The sequence below is a fragment of the Physeter macrocephalus genome, chromosome 4, assembly GCF_002837175.3.
Source record: "Physeter macrocephalus isolate SW-GA chromosome 4, ASM283717v5, whole genome shotgun sequence".
Classification (NCBI taxonomy): Eukaryota; Metazoa; Chordata; class Mammalia; order Artiodactyla; family Physeteridae; genus Physeter; species Physeter macrocephalus.
Window position 1 is genome coordinate 77,022,991 of NC_041217.1, and position 15,232 is coordinate 77,038,222.

At 40.4% G+C, this 15,232-nt stretch overlaps 1 protein-coding gene across 2 annotated transcripts in view; it reads right to left on the reverse strand.

The window, feature by feature from the left end:
* Positions 1-15,232, reverse strand: part of CHD1L (chromodomain helicase DNA binding protein 1 like) — a 58,988-nt gene that overhangs the window by 13,561 nt on the left and 30,195 nt on the right. For both annotated transcript variants that reach the window (XM_007119457.3, XM_007119458.4), the window contains 6 exons: positions 13,339-13,435; positions 11,129-11,202; positions 10,747-10,857; positions 7,848-7,962; positions 7,058-7,211; positions 3,437-3,602 (listed from right to left, as the gene is read on the reverse strand). In XM_007119457.3, coding sequence (XP_007119519.1) covers positions 3,437-3,602; positions 7,058-7,211; positions 7,848-7,962; positions 10,747-10,857; positions 11,129-11,202; positions 13,339-13,435 — 717 coding nt within the window. The remainder of the gene's footprint in view (positions 1-3,436; positions 3,603-7,057; positions 7,212-7,847; positions 7,963-10,746; positions 10,858-11,128; positions 11,203-13,338; positions 13,436-15,232) is intronic.

The following is a 15,232-nucleotide window of genomic DNA, read 5'->3' on the forward strand; positions in this document are numbered from 1 at the left end:
GTTCTCATTGCTAGTAAGTGAAGAAGGCAGGATTTTCTGACTCTAAGGCCAATGTGCTCTTTTCAGTACATTACTGTTCTCTATAGAAGGATGGAAAGGTAACAGGCCAGCAAATAACAACTACAATAACAACAGTAATGGTGACAGTGTAAACTTGAATAGCATTTTATGCTATGTGTTTTGCAACTGTGTAAAAGAGTAAAGCAGATACTAATAGCACCGTTTTACAGATGAGGACACAAAGGCTCAAAGAGGTTGGGTGATGTGCCAAGATAATGAATCACATGATAAAGAGAAGTCATATAACAAGCCAAGACTAGCAACCAGAGAGAGGTGAGACAATGATTCTAAAGTGAAACATATTTAATAGCACGTTACCAAAAATGTATTTTCACAGCATTATAAAATCAGCTGTAAGTATGCTTTCCCCAGAGAGTATGAAAGCAAAACATTTTCATTCTCAAGAGATCAACTGCTTCACACTTGTACCCAAATCCAACCAGCTGTAATTCTAATTGGCATTTGCTAATTAAATCAGCAGGGGGCTTTCAATGAGGTGCTCTATCAACAAGTGGAAAAAAAAAAATAAAGAGCCGAGAAGTGTAAAATACCAACATATGTATCTTCATGCAATTCTCAACTTACGAACGTGATTTTAAAAAAAAAAGCCTGGCATTCAAGATAAAGCCACCCTGTTTTCTATTTAATTTTGATAGGGGATGCTGTAATTACTAGTCTTTCATATTTATTTGTATTCTTTTAACCATGCTATCTGTCTTCAGTCTGCAGCCCAGAGAAGTTTGGAGACCACAGGCTTAGACACTTATCTATAGCCTGCCAATGGAACCATCTACCACAGAGTGAACTCTATACTCATTGATCAAAGACAAAATTCCAAATTTTAATACAACTGGGAAATCTTTTCTGGCAGCTGGACTGCCTGAAAAAAATATGTTTCTCAGTCCAACTGCCAAAAAAATTGTAATTATCTTTCTGGAAAACAGTGAAATTTTATTTTGTTCTACTAAACGTTAGGAAAATAGGCTGAAATTAATCTAGATGAGTGCAGAAATGGGTGCAAGCTTCAGTACTTAATATAATCAAAATGCAACTTAGAAATAGGACCACATACACCTATTTCTTCTCCCACCTAAAATAACTACATGGCAGTAAAGGGATTTTAGAAAGATATATGAGACGACAGTAGATGAAAAGGTCAATAACTCTTTAGAAAATAGAAGTGGCTGGAGGGATGATAACAGAGTGAAAAGAACAGTGGAAGCAAAACACAGGTGCCTAGTCAAGGGGTGATTATAAGAACACAGACCCTTTCAATCCCCCAAAAGCTTAGAACTTACCATGGACGAGGAACTGCGTGGTGGGGGAACTGAGAGAAAATCTGCACACCAAATACAGGAGTGCCCTGAACCCCTTTACTCACGCTGTCTCCTCAATCTGAGCAAACAGGTTATTCCGACCCTTACCCACCTCTTCCAAGAAAGATATTAAAGGATTCGTCTCTGGAGAAACGGAGTTGCCCAGAGAAAAGACTTCCAATGCAGACATCTGGGAAGGTCCCCTTCAGTGTGAAGGACAGCTCACCAACCAGTGATGCTGGAATAAGCCCCGGGAGCCCAGATACCTGCTCAGGCCAGAGCTGCCCATCAGCTTTGGCATTTCACCAGCACAAGCTGGTATTTCAGAGCACACCAGGTATTTCAGGAAAACTACCAACAAGGACAAGACAAATTTTTTAAAAAGAAGGAGAAGCAATCAGAGAAAAGAGAGACAACACAGGGAGTAGAGGAATACTTTGTTAAAAGATACAATAAATATTCTCCCTGGAATACTCTTTAAAAGTTATAATAAATGTCCTCAGAGAGGATGTTATATCCCTGGAATGAGAACAAGATACATTTAAAACAACAAGAAGCAGAGAATAAGAAAGAGTTCTTGAAGAATAAAAATGGGATGCTAATATTAAAAAATTTAAAAGCTAAACTACGAGGAAAGTCAAAGAGCACTGTCTTGTAGAATCACGCCAGCTGCTGACATTCCAATCTCCCCAAACATCCTATAAAAACCATACAGAACAACAAGGATAACAAAACCACCCTGAACCCATGCCTACTACAAAACTAGGAGGCAGAGAGTACTACAAACTTCAATTTGCAGGTAGGTAGAGAAATGAACATCTCAAACCAGCTGAGTCGGCTCCCAAGCCCACACTAGAGTAGAGAGTCAGGCAGAGACCGCATAGAAAAGAGGAGCAGGGTTCTAGCAACGTCAGACACAGATCAAATTTATCCCACACGAGAAGGACACACCCCAAATGGGAAAATAATGAGGAAAGGTCTGAGACCTGGCAGATCAGAGCAGCGGCTACTAAGGAATTGAAAGGAAGGAACTAGAAAGTAGGTGCAGCTTACAATTTGGGAAGGCACTGCTTCTGGGGGAAAGAGACAACTTAGAAGGGGAAGACGTGCTTTGACAGTTTGGTGGCAAAGGGAAAGAAGGAAGCAAGTGATGGAAATTCAGGGTCCTACAGAAACAAAAGAGAATCACAAAACCAGAAGTCATGTCAGCCCACTTTCCACCCAATAAAAGGAAGCAGTGTCGGGTAAAGAAACTGCCCTTCTCTGTATGAATGGAATAAGGTACTCTTGAATTAAGAAGCCTAGTAAGACTATCAGACCTCTCACCCCAGTCCACACTGAATCTCTGTTGCCACTGGTATGGGAAAATAAAGTCATTTCAAAATAACCCTAAGACAACAGGGAACATCCTTACAAAGCTACTATGTGAAAAAAAATCTTCAAATAAGAAATTAAAATACTATAGAAACAGAAATGGACAAAAGACAAATGTTGACCCAAATCAGAAAAAAAAAGACAAGATCATCTCATGATCATATATATTGCTTCACTAAAAAAATTAAAATTAACGGTACCTCACTTCACAGAGCAGTGAAATGAAAACATAGATATAAGGCACATAAGTTCACACTTAATGCTCAACTGGTGTTAACTATAATTTAAAAAATAACTCATTCTACTATTCAGAAAAGGGATCACTATGTGCAGCACCATACTAAGGACAGAAGGATTTACTAATAAACAAAGGAGAAGATGCTTGCAATCAAGGGAGGAAAAAAACACAAATTAAAATCCTTGAGATTGATACTACCATAAGTATTAGTATCATCAATTTGGTTCAAAGTTCAGATACAAGGGAACAGCCAGACAATTTCCAATCAGCCTAGGAAGAGTTCTTGAACCATGTTAAGTCTTAAACAGTGTGCCCAGGATGAGAATAGGGCTGGACAGGAAAAGGATGTCCCAGGAGCAGTATCCAGGACTTTCCCTGGGGACCCATCTCACTCATGTTCTAACCTGGTGTGGCCACGCCATTGACTCTGCTCTCACCCCCCACTTACTTCCTTCCTCTTGTTCTCTGCTTCTTTCTTCTGCTGTCGGCAGGGCACCAGAGATCCACTGGCCATCTTTTGTTTCTCCCAGGATAGACTCCAGGTCTATTTCATCCATGGTGCTCCCCTCAGAGGACAGCAGTTTATCCAAACCGAATTTGAGTATCTCACTCAACTTGAATGAAGAAAACAAAAAGTCCAGTTGGCCCTCATGAAAACAAACATTGGATATCAGTGATTTGCAAAGTGGCTTAACGACACCAGGCACATTCCTTCTCTGATGGTCAGCCTTCTTTCTCTCCCCATGACAGATGACACCAATGGGGCTGTTTTGTAGTTGGATGATGGGTAAGCAGAGAGTAATAAATGATAGTCAGAGATGCTGACTTTAACAATTCTCAATAAACAAAAAATCTGAGCCTCCAATTTTTCTTTTTTTGAATAACAGCCATTTCCTGCATTATCTTAGCACTTCTCATGGAGTCTTTTTCACAGGCAATCCCAGCAACCACATGAGAAGTCACAGACCCTGTTAGCTACTCTCCCATCCCTTCCACTGCCAAACTTCTTGGAACGAGAAGGCTACATGGGGTACTTCTTAAGTGACTTCTTTCCTTTGGCAATTTTGTTCCTGCAGCAGTGCTCTATGGAAACCGCCTTCACAAAAACCAGTAACAACTCCCAACCACTAGACCTGAAAGCCCTTTCTCAATTCTAATGTTGCTGGACATTCCTCTAGCATTGCACTACCCTGCTTCTCTTTCCTTCTCTCTAATGTACCCTCAGCCTATCCCTAGGGCTGCAGGAACCACCTAAAAAGTTCAGATCATCTTTCCTGGCTTTAGCTTCCTACTTCCAACTCTGTACTTCCCTAAGTGATAACTCTGAGACTCTGAACCAAGCCGCATTCACATCTTGGCTCATTTGCATCTTGTCCTTTAGACTGGGTCAGTTATCTCCAGATGGTGTATTTTGTGAGTAACTTGGAAATCTTAATGTATTCTGTATCAGCTTGAAAAAAATTTAGACAGCTCATGTAAGCATCAAACAAACCTGGATACACTGATCTTTACCTGGATATATATAACAAGGCGACTGGCACCAAAAATAGAAGAAAGCCAACTATTTATGAAAAAGACTGGTCTGTCCTGGGACACTCCCTTCAGTCTACCTTATATTTATGCTTTCACTTGTGATGTGTCTCAGTCACCAAGGGACTACATGTGTTTTCAGAGAAGCAATATATTACAGTAATTAACAGCAAGGGCACGTGCTTGGAAGTTAGAGAGTACTTGGATTGGCGTCCTAATAAATGAATGTCCTAGGGCAAATTATTTAAAATAGGAATAAAGAGAGTGCCTACCTCATTCTCTTGTTATTCTTATTCACGGAAAGAAGCACTTCATATGATACTTAGCACACAGTAAGCGTTCAATAAAAGTTCACTATATCCGCATCTACCTCTTTCTGTTTCTGTTATGTTCCTCCCACAGGATAACAAACGTTCTTCCTTCCTTGAGGACTTCAGGATCCTATACTTCTTAAATTTACTAAACAACAGTTACATCTTTTACTATTGGATTCTTTTTATTTTACAAACAAACCCTGCTTTCTTCTGAGACAAGGGCATTGGGTTGTTACCTTTGCTTTTGGCAACCAAAGAGATAACTTGCAGAGTCTTGGTAGGGAAGAGAGAAATCAGACATTAGAGCCAGAACGTAACCTTCCGATAATCACGAGCTGGGCAAGATTCCGACAGAGCCCCTCTCAAACAGCCAGGGGTCTATGTTCCCACTAGTATTTGGCCCACAGCACAGAGGCATGTCTACTCAATCACATGGACATGCCCAGCAGCCCGCACCACAGGGACACCCCGACTGAATCCCCTGAGCCCCTCCTGCACTGGGAGAGAGTTCCAACTTCTCTGACAACCCCTCCTCCTCCCACACCCAGAATGTGGGGACTCCAAGGCTCTGCCATCTATTCCCACCACCAGACCCAACGCTGAACTTGTCACTCTCAAGGTTCTGTGCGAGAACTCGTGCATGGAGAACTATATTTAAGTGTCTCTGCAGTCTGTCCCTACCTCTCTCTCAAGCTTTCATCTTACATTTGTAATTGCCTTTTGGATAATGTGAAAAAAATACGTACAGCCGGCCCTGCCACCAGCATGGATAAGTGTGCACACATCAATTGGGAACCAAAGGAAGAACAGAGAAAGAAAAAAACACACTTTGCGCCTTGAGATAAACAAAAAATCAAACAAGTAAATGCATAAAACCCAGGGATACTTTCTAATTCTAGACCTAAAATAGAAAAAACTTGAGCCTTTCATGTAAGTTACCGACTCACTAACAAAACCAATGTGAGCCCTGTCTTTTGCAAAGCTGATGTGTAAAGATACGCACTGGTCTTTGTGGATATGATAGCCATGTGAGAAAATGTTTTTTTAACCAGACTAACTGTAAACTAGGTAATTCTGCTTATAATAGTGTTTAACTTTATTTTCCTTTAAATACTTGTTGTATTGATATTTTCTGTTTGATAAACTAGTCCCTTTAAAGCCTACTTTCTTACAAACTTTTGCAAATGAAATTTTTGTCTCTGAGTTTTCCTCTAATAATAGTTTTGTTTATATTTATTTTTTACTGCAAACTCTGTTGACTAAAGCATAAATTATCTTCCCTTCCTAAAACTCTGCCTACCTCTATCTTCCTGATTTCTATCCTCCTCATCATCCAGGCTTAAGACCTTACAGACATCTTTGAATTTTCCATCTCCCTAGCTTCCCACCTCTCAGCAGCCGACTCCTGTCATTTCTTCGTTTGTAATGTTGCTCACTCCAGACCCTCCCACTGCTACTGCCCCGTCAGAGGTCTATCACTCACTTCACGCCTGGATCTTTCCAGTATCCTAGGAGTTGGTCTCTCCACTTCCAGCCCCTCACCCCTGGGTCAAAATGGGAGAACCTGGGATATATCGTAATATGGGTTCTAATTTTAACCCAAGGGCTGCCACAGAATATCTCTAAGCCCTCTTCCAGAAGACAGCTTTCTCTAAAGTCTTCCAAGCCAGCACTTGCTTCCTATCCTGCATCCCCTTCTTCAAGCAATTAACTCTAGTTCTTTCGTCTATTTTTCCTATGGCATAATTTTGAATTCCTGATCTTGTCCACCTTCCTCTGAGTATGAAGGTGATGTAGAGCACTGATCAAAGGGTCTGGGGTTAAGATGGAGGTATGAGATTAATCATTATTTATTATGCTGAGTTGTTTATTTTATCTAATTCTTTTAAGGCCCCCTGAGGTAACTTGTGGTATCCTCACTTTTAGAAAAACAAAGGTTAAGAGATCTGATCAAAGCCACTCAGCCAATAAGTGGCAAGGCTTGGATCTGAATCCAAGCAGAGGGATCCAAAGCCCATCCTCATTCTGTATTTTTCTGCCTTTATATATCAGATTCATTTTAGCTCCCACAGCAGCTTGCATGCAGTAGATACGATGGCCGGTAGGAATCTGGCCAGAGAACAAATGTGTGGTTGGGAGAGTGGGTAGTTAATTCATTTACTTTCTCATCCACAGGAGCACTGACTAAAACCAGGACATATTCTAAAGTGAAGAATATGTTTTACCTGGAGGTCAGCATCCGCAGCAGGTTTCTGGGCTCCCAGAGTAAAATGGCCCCCTTCTATGATCATGTTGGTGAGCTGCAGCTTGGAGGCTGCTTTCCTACAGACTATTTCTTCCACAGTGTCTCGGCCAATCAGCCGAATGACTTTAACAGACCTGTACAGAAGTCAAAGGAAAGCAATGCGTTAACATAGAAGGGTCTGCAAAGAAGGGCACAAGCATGCAAGGTCAATACACCTAAAAGAAAACAAACCCAAAATGCCATGTCCAGGGTACAACGAAAGAGAAGTGGTTGTATGTGAACCTGAGCATTTTTTAGACAGATCTGGCCTCTAATTCTCACTGAACCTTTCCAAAAAAGTCAAGGCAGGGATGATGAGATGGCCATAACTGGGGTTCCTTATCTGTGGTGGAAGAAAACTTCTGGGAGATTTAAATCATCCTCAGGCCAAAGGGTAAGACTTATCTTTTTAGCTTAGCTCCATAAAGCCGTAACTTCATTTTTTAACTGAATTAGACCTTAACTCAGGAAGGATGAGATAAATAACTTCTAAAGCTTCCTTCTAGTCCTTTCACAATTTGACTTTGCTCTTTTTAACAAAGCAAGCATGAAATAATAACATGCCCATCCCAGTACTACTCTTGAGTGAGCAACAGAACTGGGCTAAAACCTAGCGGTCTCTCGCCCTCCAGTCTAGGACTGTCACCGGCCCACACTCTTCACCTTCCTCCCCAACCCAGAACTGCTCAGGAGCCAAGGAAGTGGAACGGTGCTATGCTTAAATCTCTCACTTGTTCTGGCCAATTCGGTGAGCCCTGGCAGCTGCTTGCAAGTCATTCTGAGGATTGAAATCACTGTCAACAAAAATAACGGTATCTGCTGCCGTTAAGTTCATGCCAACTCCACCTGAAAACAATGCAAAAAAGAATGTTATCAGCAGCACATGGGCTAGGGACCAGAAAATAAAGACGCAAGGCCACAGTGGCCAGATTGATAAATTGAGAGCAGCCAAAACAACTGGCCTCATCCTTCAAACTGACATCCCCATCCCCAACTCCAGACAGAGCCTTGTAGTGGTTAAAAGTCCTACCTGGGCTCCTATCACCTGACTTGGGAAAGTTTAACGACTGAAAGTAACAGAATGAGGGCAACAGGGGTAAGGAGCAAAAGTGGGTACTTAAGTTCATGCCCTGAAGCCATCTTAAATCTCTTCTGTTTAAAAATCTTCATTGCAATTTGCTTAGAATCGTCTATAGAAAAAGCCACATGCTCTTTCAGAACCAGTTTTAAATATGAGTGAGGTCTGCTGTGGGCAACATTAAGAGAAGAGCTCTTAACATCCACTGCAAGGTACAACTAAGCAGTAAGACCCCTGATACAAGTTAATGAGAAGAGGGGATGCCATTTATTACACTCCCAAGAGGAGCGGGGAAGCTACCTCCCTCTGACAGGAGAAAACTTCAGTTAAGTCTCTTCTGTATGTGTTTCCACATTAATCAAAGACAAGGTAACAAAACCAACCGAAGGACAAGAACACTCCCTGGGACAACTTTCTGGTCTTTCTTCTGCACTGTAAGAAAAGGGCTGGGGAGGCTCCTTGGACTACAGGAATTAATTAAGAGAATCATGAAGGCAAATTATAGCCTTCTCTTTGATTAATGTGGAAACAAGTACAAAACTGACTCCCTCTTTGCAGGGTCATTACAGCTCGTTGCTGAAACAAGCCAGCCTGAAACGGCTTGTTCCAAGAACCAAAATTAAGGACTAACTTTTGAGACAGGCTACTGTCTCTAAGCTGGATCTCAAGACAAGCCAGGCAGGAATATTCTAATTAAAGCCTTCATATAAAATTAAAGTTGGAATAAAGAGATAATAAAGACTGATTACTGAGAGATGCTAAATTATACTTAGTAATAATGATGGCTACCCTGGTGCTGTGCTTTACTCCTTGCCAGGCACTGTTTTAATAAGCACTTTACATATATTAACTCCTTTAATCCTCGCAACAATCCTATGAGCAGTTACTGTTATTATGTTCATTTTATAGATGTTGAAATGGAAGCACAGAGAGGTTAAGGGATTTATTGGAAGTTGCACAGCTGGAAAGAGAAAGTACCAGATTCAGTGCCACATGGTCTGGCTCCAGAGCCTATGCTTTTTACCCACTATTCCATAATACCTCCCAGGCACTTCTTTCATTAAAGTGTGCTCCCTAAAAATTTTCTTATTCTTCTTGAGTTAATGTTGTCTAAGTTCAACTCTTCTTCATGAAGGGGTGATATTTTATAAATAAGTTGTAGCCAGACTTCTTTGGGACATATTCATGAGCTATCACTGCCACCTGGTGGCGATATGACTCAATCAGAAATATTTGAAAGTTGGAGGGAAACTGCTGAATAAATGATAATGATGCAAATCTACAGCTAAAAAGCAAGAGCAAACAGGACAGTGTTTGGAAAAGACTCATGTCCAGAACTGCTTTGGCTTCTAAGAGATCACTGTGTTTCAACTAATTCTGAGTACTCCAAGGAGATTAGTTGAAAAGCAGAGATCTTTCTTCCTAATTTTAGACGTTTCAAACAATGCTGCTCTCTGAATATGAAGATGATGAAATCAGTAAAGCATAAATAGGGCTGTTTTCCCAACAGTGATGATGTTTGCCCTGATCCTTTCGGTCTCTCCTAAGTCTACCCCTGAGACAACTAATGACAGGAACAAATGGCTGAGATCCAGGGTGCAGTCAATGATCTTGGAAGCGAGTGGGGTCAAATGAATCTGACCAGATCTTCACAATACAGAGGTGAGACATACACAGGCGGAACAATCTCCTTGCAGTCAAGGAGTATATCTAACACTTCTTTTTTATACCTTATAGTACTAGGCGCTTAATAAATGCTAACTAAGTAAGCCTGAACTCTCTTCTCATAAAGATATTGATTTCTCTTTATTAATAGAGGACACATATCCCTTCAGAGATCCTGCATCTATTCCATCAAGATTTAGGTCTACAAAAAATAAAATAATGAAACTTAAGATTCTATGAGTTTAAAACTAACTTAAGGTCTGCTTGTTCCATGACATGAGAATAATTTCATCTCCAAGAGCTGATGTCATATTATTTAAAGAAATGAAAACATTCTGTAACTGGTAAAACACTATAAATGTCATATATAATATTTTTAACAAGTTTATATAGGCAATGTTATAAATAATTCTAACAAGCTGGTAATTTCATTATCACATTTTTTAATACTAGATTTTTATTAAGCTTTTACAACACTATGTAGGAAGGACAACTAGTAGACAGGTTGCTATCTCATTTCATGGATGGGAAGGTAAGCTGTCTCTATCAAATGTGACTAAAATTTTGCAGAAAATCATAGAAATCTTTCAGGATGATCCCAGGTCAATAGGCAAAGCAGATTAGAATTACTTTCCAATGACCCCAGGCTTTAGCCTTACTTCTTTGATGAGATGAAAGCTTAGATCGGTTGGATAGAAAAGAACACCATGCTAGAAGTCCAGCACTTTGATAAACTTATGTCATCTGCCTCAATTCCCCCTTTTTTACACTCCTCAGTAATAACCTCACCTTTCAGAGAATTAAGGAAAAACATACTAATGGTTAGGATGTAAATGTACCGTGTCACCCCTTATTTGTCTGCTTTGGTCAGTGTCTATGCAGCCTACCTGCCCTGGTACTCAGGAGAAAAATAAAGATGGGCTGCTGTCCAAAGTTCTTGATGGCCAGGTGTCTCTCTTCTCCTCTCACGGAGCCATCCACACGCTCATAGCTGTAGCCTTCACACAGAGGGAGAAAACAGAGAAACATTAACCATTTCCAAGGATTCTCTGTGGAATTAAACACTGTCAGTTCAAAACCAAATGCTAATTTGTCCCTTCTCATATACAGGCATGCCCCTACTGTAAGCAATCTTCCTTTGGTGCTGAATAATGTTCTTACACTGCTTTCCTCTGTAACAGCCCCACACCCCAGGTAACTCTTCAGGGGCCTATCTGGACTGTTAAAAGTCTAAAAGTCTTGAGCAATGTAGTGGTCAAGGGATGTCACCTCTATAATCCATGTAGTCTTGGAGAATATCCAACATCTGGGTCATTTGGGAGAAAAGTAAAACTCGATGGCCCCTGTCAAGAAAAAGAAAAGGAAAACTGCCAACTCTGATAGTATTTAAGGTGGGTTTCGCTCAGGTGACACTTACCAAAGAATGCAAGTTTATAAAGAAATGAAATACTGAAGCAGAAATATAAATGCCATAATCATTTACAGAGACTTCTTCAGTAATGCAAAATGCTTTATGTAAGGATATAACTGCACATGTAGCTGTATCCTTAGAGCAGTTCTCAAACTAGAGTGGGGATATTCCCAGGAGCATGTGTCAATGCACCAGAGGGTGTAGGAAGACTGGATAGCCAAAACACCTCTTTCTAGGCTGTCAAATACTAAATGGAGAGAAATATACACTTTTAACAGCAAAATAAAAAAGATTTGTGAAGAGAAAAATGCAAAATTCAAATGTACAAAAAACAAAACAAAATTAGAGCTTGTGGTTGGCAATCTATAGCTATTCTCTACTTGGGGGTGAAAGTTTCTATCCTTTCAATGTATAGCATTATTGGTTAAAAATTCTGAGAAACATCACTTTAGAGAAGCAAGGGGCAGGTGGCATCTCATATCCCATGTGATACATGAGAAAATTTATGTAGGGAGAGGAGAGAGGAAAGGAGGAGGTAAAATGGATTAAGTCAAGAACAAATTCAAGGGAATTCCCTGGTGATCCAGTGGTTAGTACTCTGTGCTTTCACTGCTGGGGGCCAGGGTTCAATCCCTGGTTGAGGAACTAAGATCCCACAAGCTGCGCAGTGCGACCAAAACAAACAAAAAACAAAGTCAAGCTTAGAGCCCCATGCTATCAGCCATTATTTGACCGTCACAGAGAGTGAAGTAAGTCAAAAAGAGAAAAACAAGTATCGCATATTAACACATATATGTGGAATCTAGAAAAATGGTATAGATGATCTTATTGGCAAAGCAGAAATAGAGACACAGGCGTAGAGAACAAACATATGGACACCAAGGGGGGAAAGGGAGGGGTGGAGTGAATTGGAAGATTGGGATTGACATATATACACTATTGATACTATGTATAAAGTAAATAACTAATGAAAAATAAAAGAGAAAAAAAAGTTTGTGTAAACAAGCACAGCACTGTCAAAACATTCTCATTAAGAAAACTAATTTAATCTGATTTTGCAATGGGTGTAGATGAACAATTATGAACAACTCCTTCAAGACTCTAGCCTCAGACTGGTAGAAAATGCACTGAACTTAAAATCGAGGACCTCAGTTCTAATCCCATCTCTGTCATTTGCTAGCTGTGGTGGCCTCAGACAAGCCACACAACTTCTCTGGGCCTGTTTCATCACCTGTGAAAGGCAAAGGTTGGAGAGAAGATATTTATAGGTCCTTCTCCAACACTAAGACACTTAGAGTAGACACATCATAGCCAATAAAATATAGTAATACATGCAGTTATTTGACTTGCACATTCCTAATGCTGGACAGTTTTGCCAAATCTGAGGTTTTAGGTTGGTTCAGGCCTATTGGGTCAGTTGTCCCTAAGGGATAACTCTGAAATCCTTGGGAAACTAGGATTTTTCTAGACTCCTCTGTCCCTCTGGAGATCAGGAAGATCAGATACAGGCTGGACACCAGGCCACTGAACACTTAGCAGAACCTTTAGAGGCTCCAGAAGTGACTCGGTCATCCGATGTCCGATTCATGTCTCAGGAAAAGAGTCTCCAAGTTCTCCCTGGGTTCAAACCAAGCCCCACAAGTTAACAAAAGTAAATATTTACTAAGCATTTATTATGTGCCAATTCAATGCAAGGTACCAGCAGGAAATGAAACAAGAAATGCTTGATGTTATCTCTGTCCTTGTGGAACTAAACAATATAGCTGGAGTGAGATGGTTAATATACAGCAATTAACCAGACAGCAGAGTAAGGCAGCACATTGCCAAGCACTGGATTAGGATCCTAAGTGCTGTATGAAATCAGGAAAGGAAAGGATGATTATGGAGGGGACAGTGTGGGATGGAATGGAATGGGGCGGGGGGGCTGTAGTTGCAGAGAAGATGGAACCTGAATCAGGGTCTTGAAAAAAGGAGAACTGGGATTAGTCTCAAGAAACCAGTGAGTTGCTCCTTATTCTGGTTTTAACAGTCACCAGCTCAGAGCAGAAAATATGAACCTACCACCTACTTGGAATACAGGAATGCCAGCAGCTTATCCAGCAGGTGAAGTTTCCCACTGGCCTCGATCAGGTGACCTCCAATTTCAAAAGGCTCTGGTTCCACACCTGGAAAAGAAAGAACCCACTCCCCGTAAATGTGTCCCCAGTCAGGGCAGACTGAACAGAAAAGCCGATAGCCAAGGCTACAGAGACCAAGCTCCTTCTAACTGATAAAGGGCCCAAGTCTCATATCTCTTTGAGGCGTTTCATAATTATTTTTTACATGATGATCTCAGCACTGCCTAACATCAATCACAGAGCCTGGCACACCCAATATGCCTAAGAAATATTTACCCAAGGAAGAAACCCACTCTTTAGGAAGCTGAGGCACCAGGGAGATGCTAAAGACCAAAGAGACCCAAAATTGAAATCTTCAGGCTCTCTAGAAAACACATCAAGAAATGGGCTTAGATGTATAAATGAGTCATTCTCAAGGTGGGGAGAGTAGAATAACCTGGAGGGCTTCCTTCAAAATCTACATGTTCCCAATGCCCCATCTCTTAAAAAAAAAAAAAAAGCTCTGATATGCACCTAATTAAGATTCTGTGACATTTTAAAACAATTCATACTGCTACTTGACAAGGACTTCCTTAAGATGACTTGGCAAACCCTCCACACTGATCCTATTAATAACAGAGCCCTCACAGCCACAAAAAGTCTGGAATGGTCCCAAAGGCTACCAATCAGAGTGAATTAAAAAAAAAATTTTTGAATGAAAATGAAAACACTACATATCAAAATGTATAGAATGCAACTAAAGTAGCACTTAAGAGGGAAATTTACAGACATCCATAAGATGAAAGGGAAGCAGCAAAGAAAGCTGAGAAGGAGCAGACATAAGGCAGGTGGAAAAGCGAGAGAAAGTATTGTCCCAGAAGCCAAAGGATAAAGGTGTCTCAAGACGCAATCAACTACGTCAAGGTTTTGAGAGGTTAATTAAAATGTGAACTGACAACTATTGGTTGAGCCACTCGGAGACCACTGGTGAACTAGGAATGGTAGTGATAAAAGGCTCAACAAGTGGGTTCAAGACCAAGGGACATCCAACCATAAAGAAATGATGAGATAATGATTCACTTTGTTATAGAGCAGAAACTAACACAACATTGTAAAGCAATTATACTCCAATAAAGATGTTAAAAAAAAAAAGAAATGATCAGATAAATTCAGATTATGAGACATCCCATAAAACAACCTGCCCTGATTCTTCAAAACTGTCAATTTCATGAAAGACCAAAAAAAAAAAAAAAAAAAGCTGAGGAACATTTCTAGATTATAGGAGAGTAAAGAGAGCCCTCACAGCCACAAAAGGCCTGGAATTGTCCCAAAGGCTACCAATATAAGTGAATTAAATGTAAAAAAATGACAAATGCAATGCAGGATCTATGACTAGATCTTGAATTTTAAAAAAAGACAGACACGAGACAGATTCACAGGAGAGAAGCATACACATTATTTCCCATAAGTTTTTACATGACACAGGGAGCTCTCCTAAGGAAATGAAGAAAGACCCAGAAAAGTGGCAAAATTTAAATGCTTTTCTATTGTGCTGAACAAAGAGAGGCAATTGTGAAAAAGGAACCACACTACGTGGGAAAGGCTAAGGAGAATGAGAATTGTGTTTAACAAGGCCTATTTGTACAGAATTCTCTCATTCTCCAATTTCTGCCCTTGAGTATAACCATGTCACTCTCCTCCCAGCAAAGGGAGGAGGTCTTCATGGTGGGAGGGGATGGGGGGATGGATATGTTATCCTTTCTGCACCTGATGTTTTGGGGGTTGGATTGTTTGTTTCGTTTTTGCTGTTGTTTCTTTTTTAAGTGTCCGTAGCTCAAAACAATCAAAAAATGTAAATCAGATAGT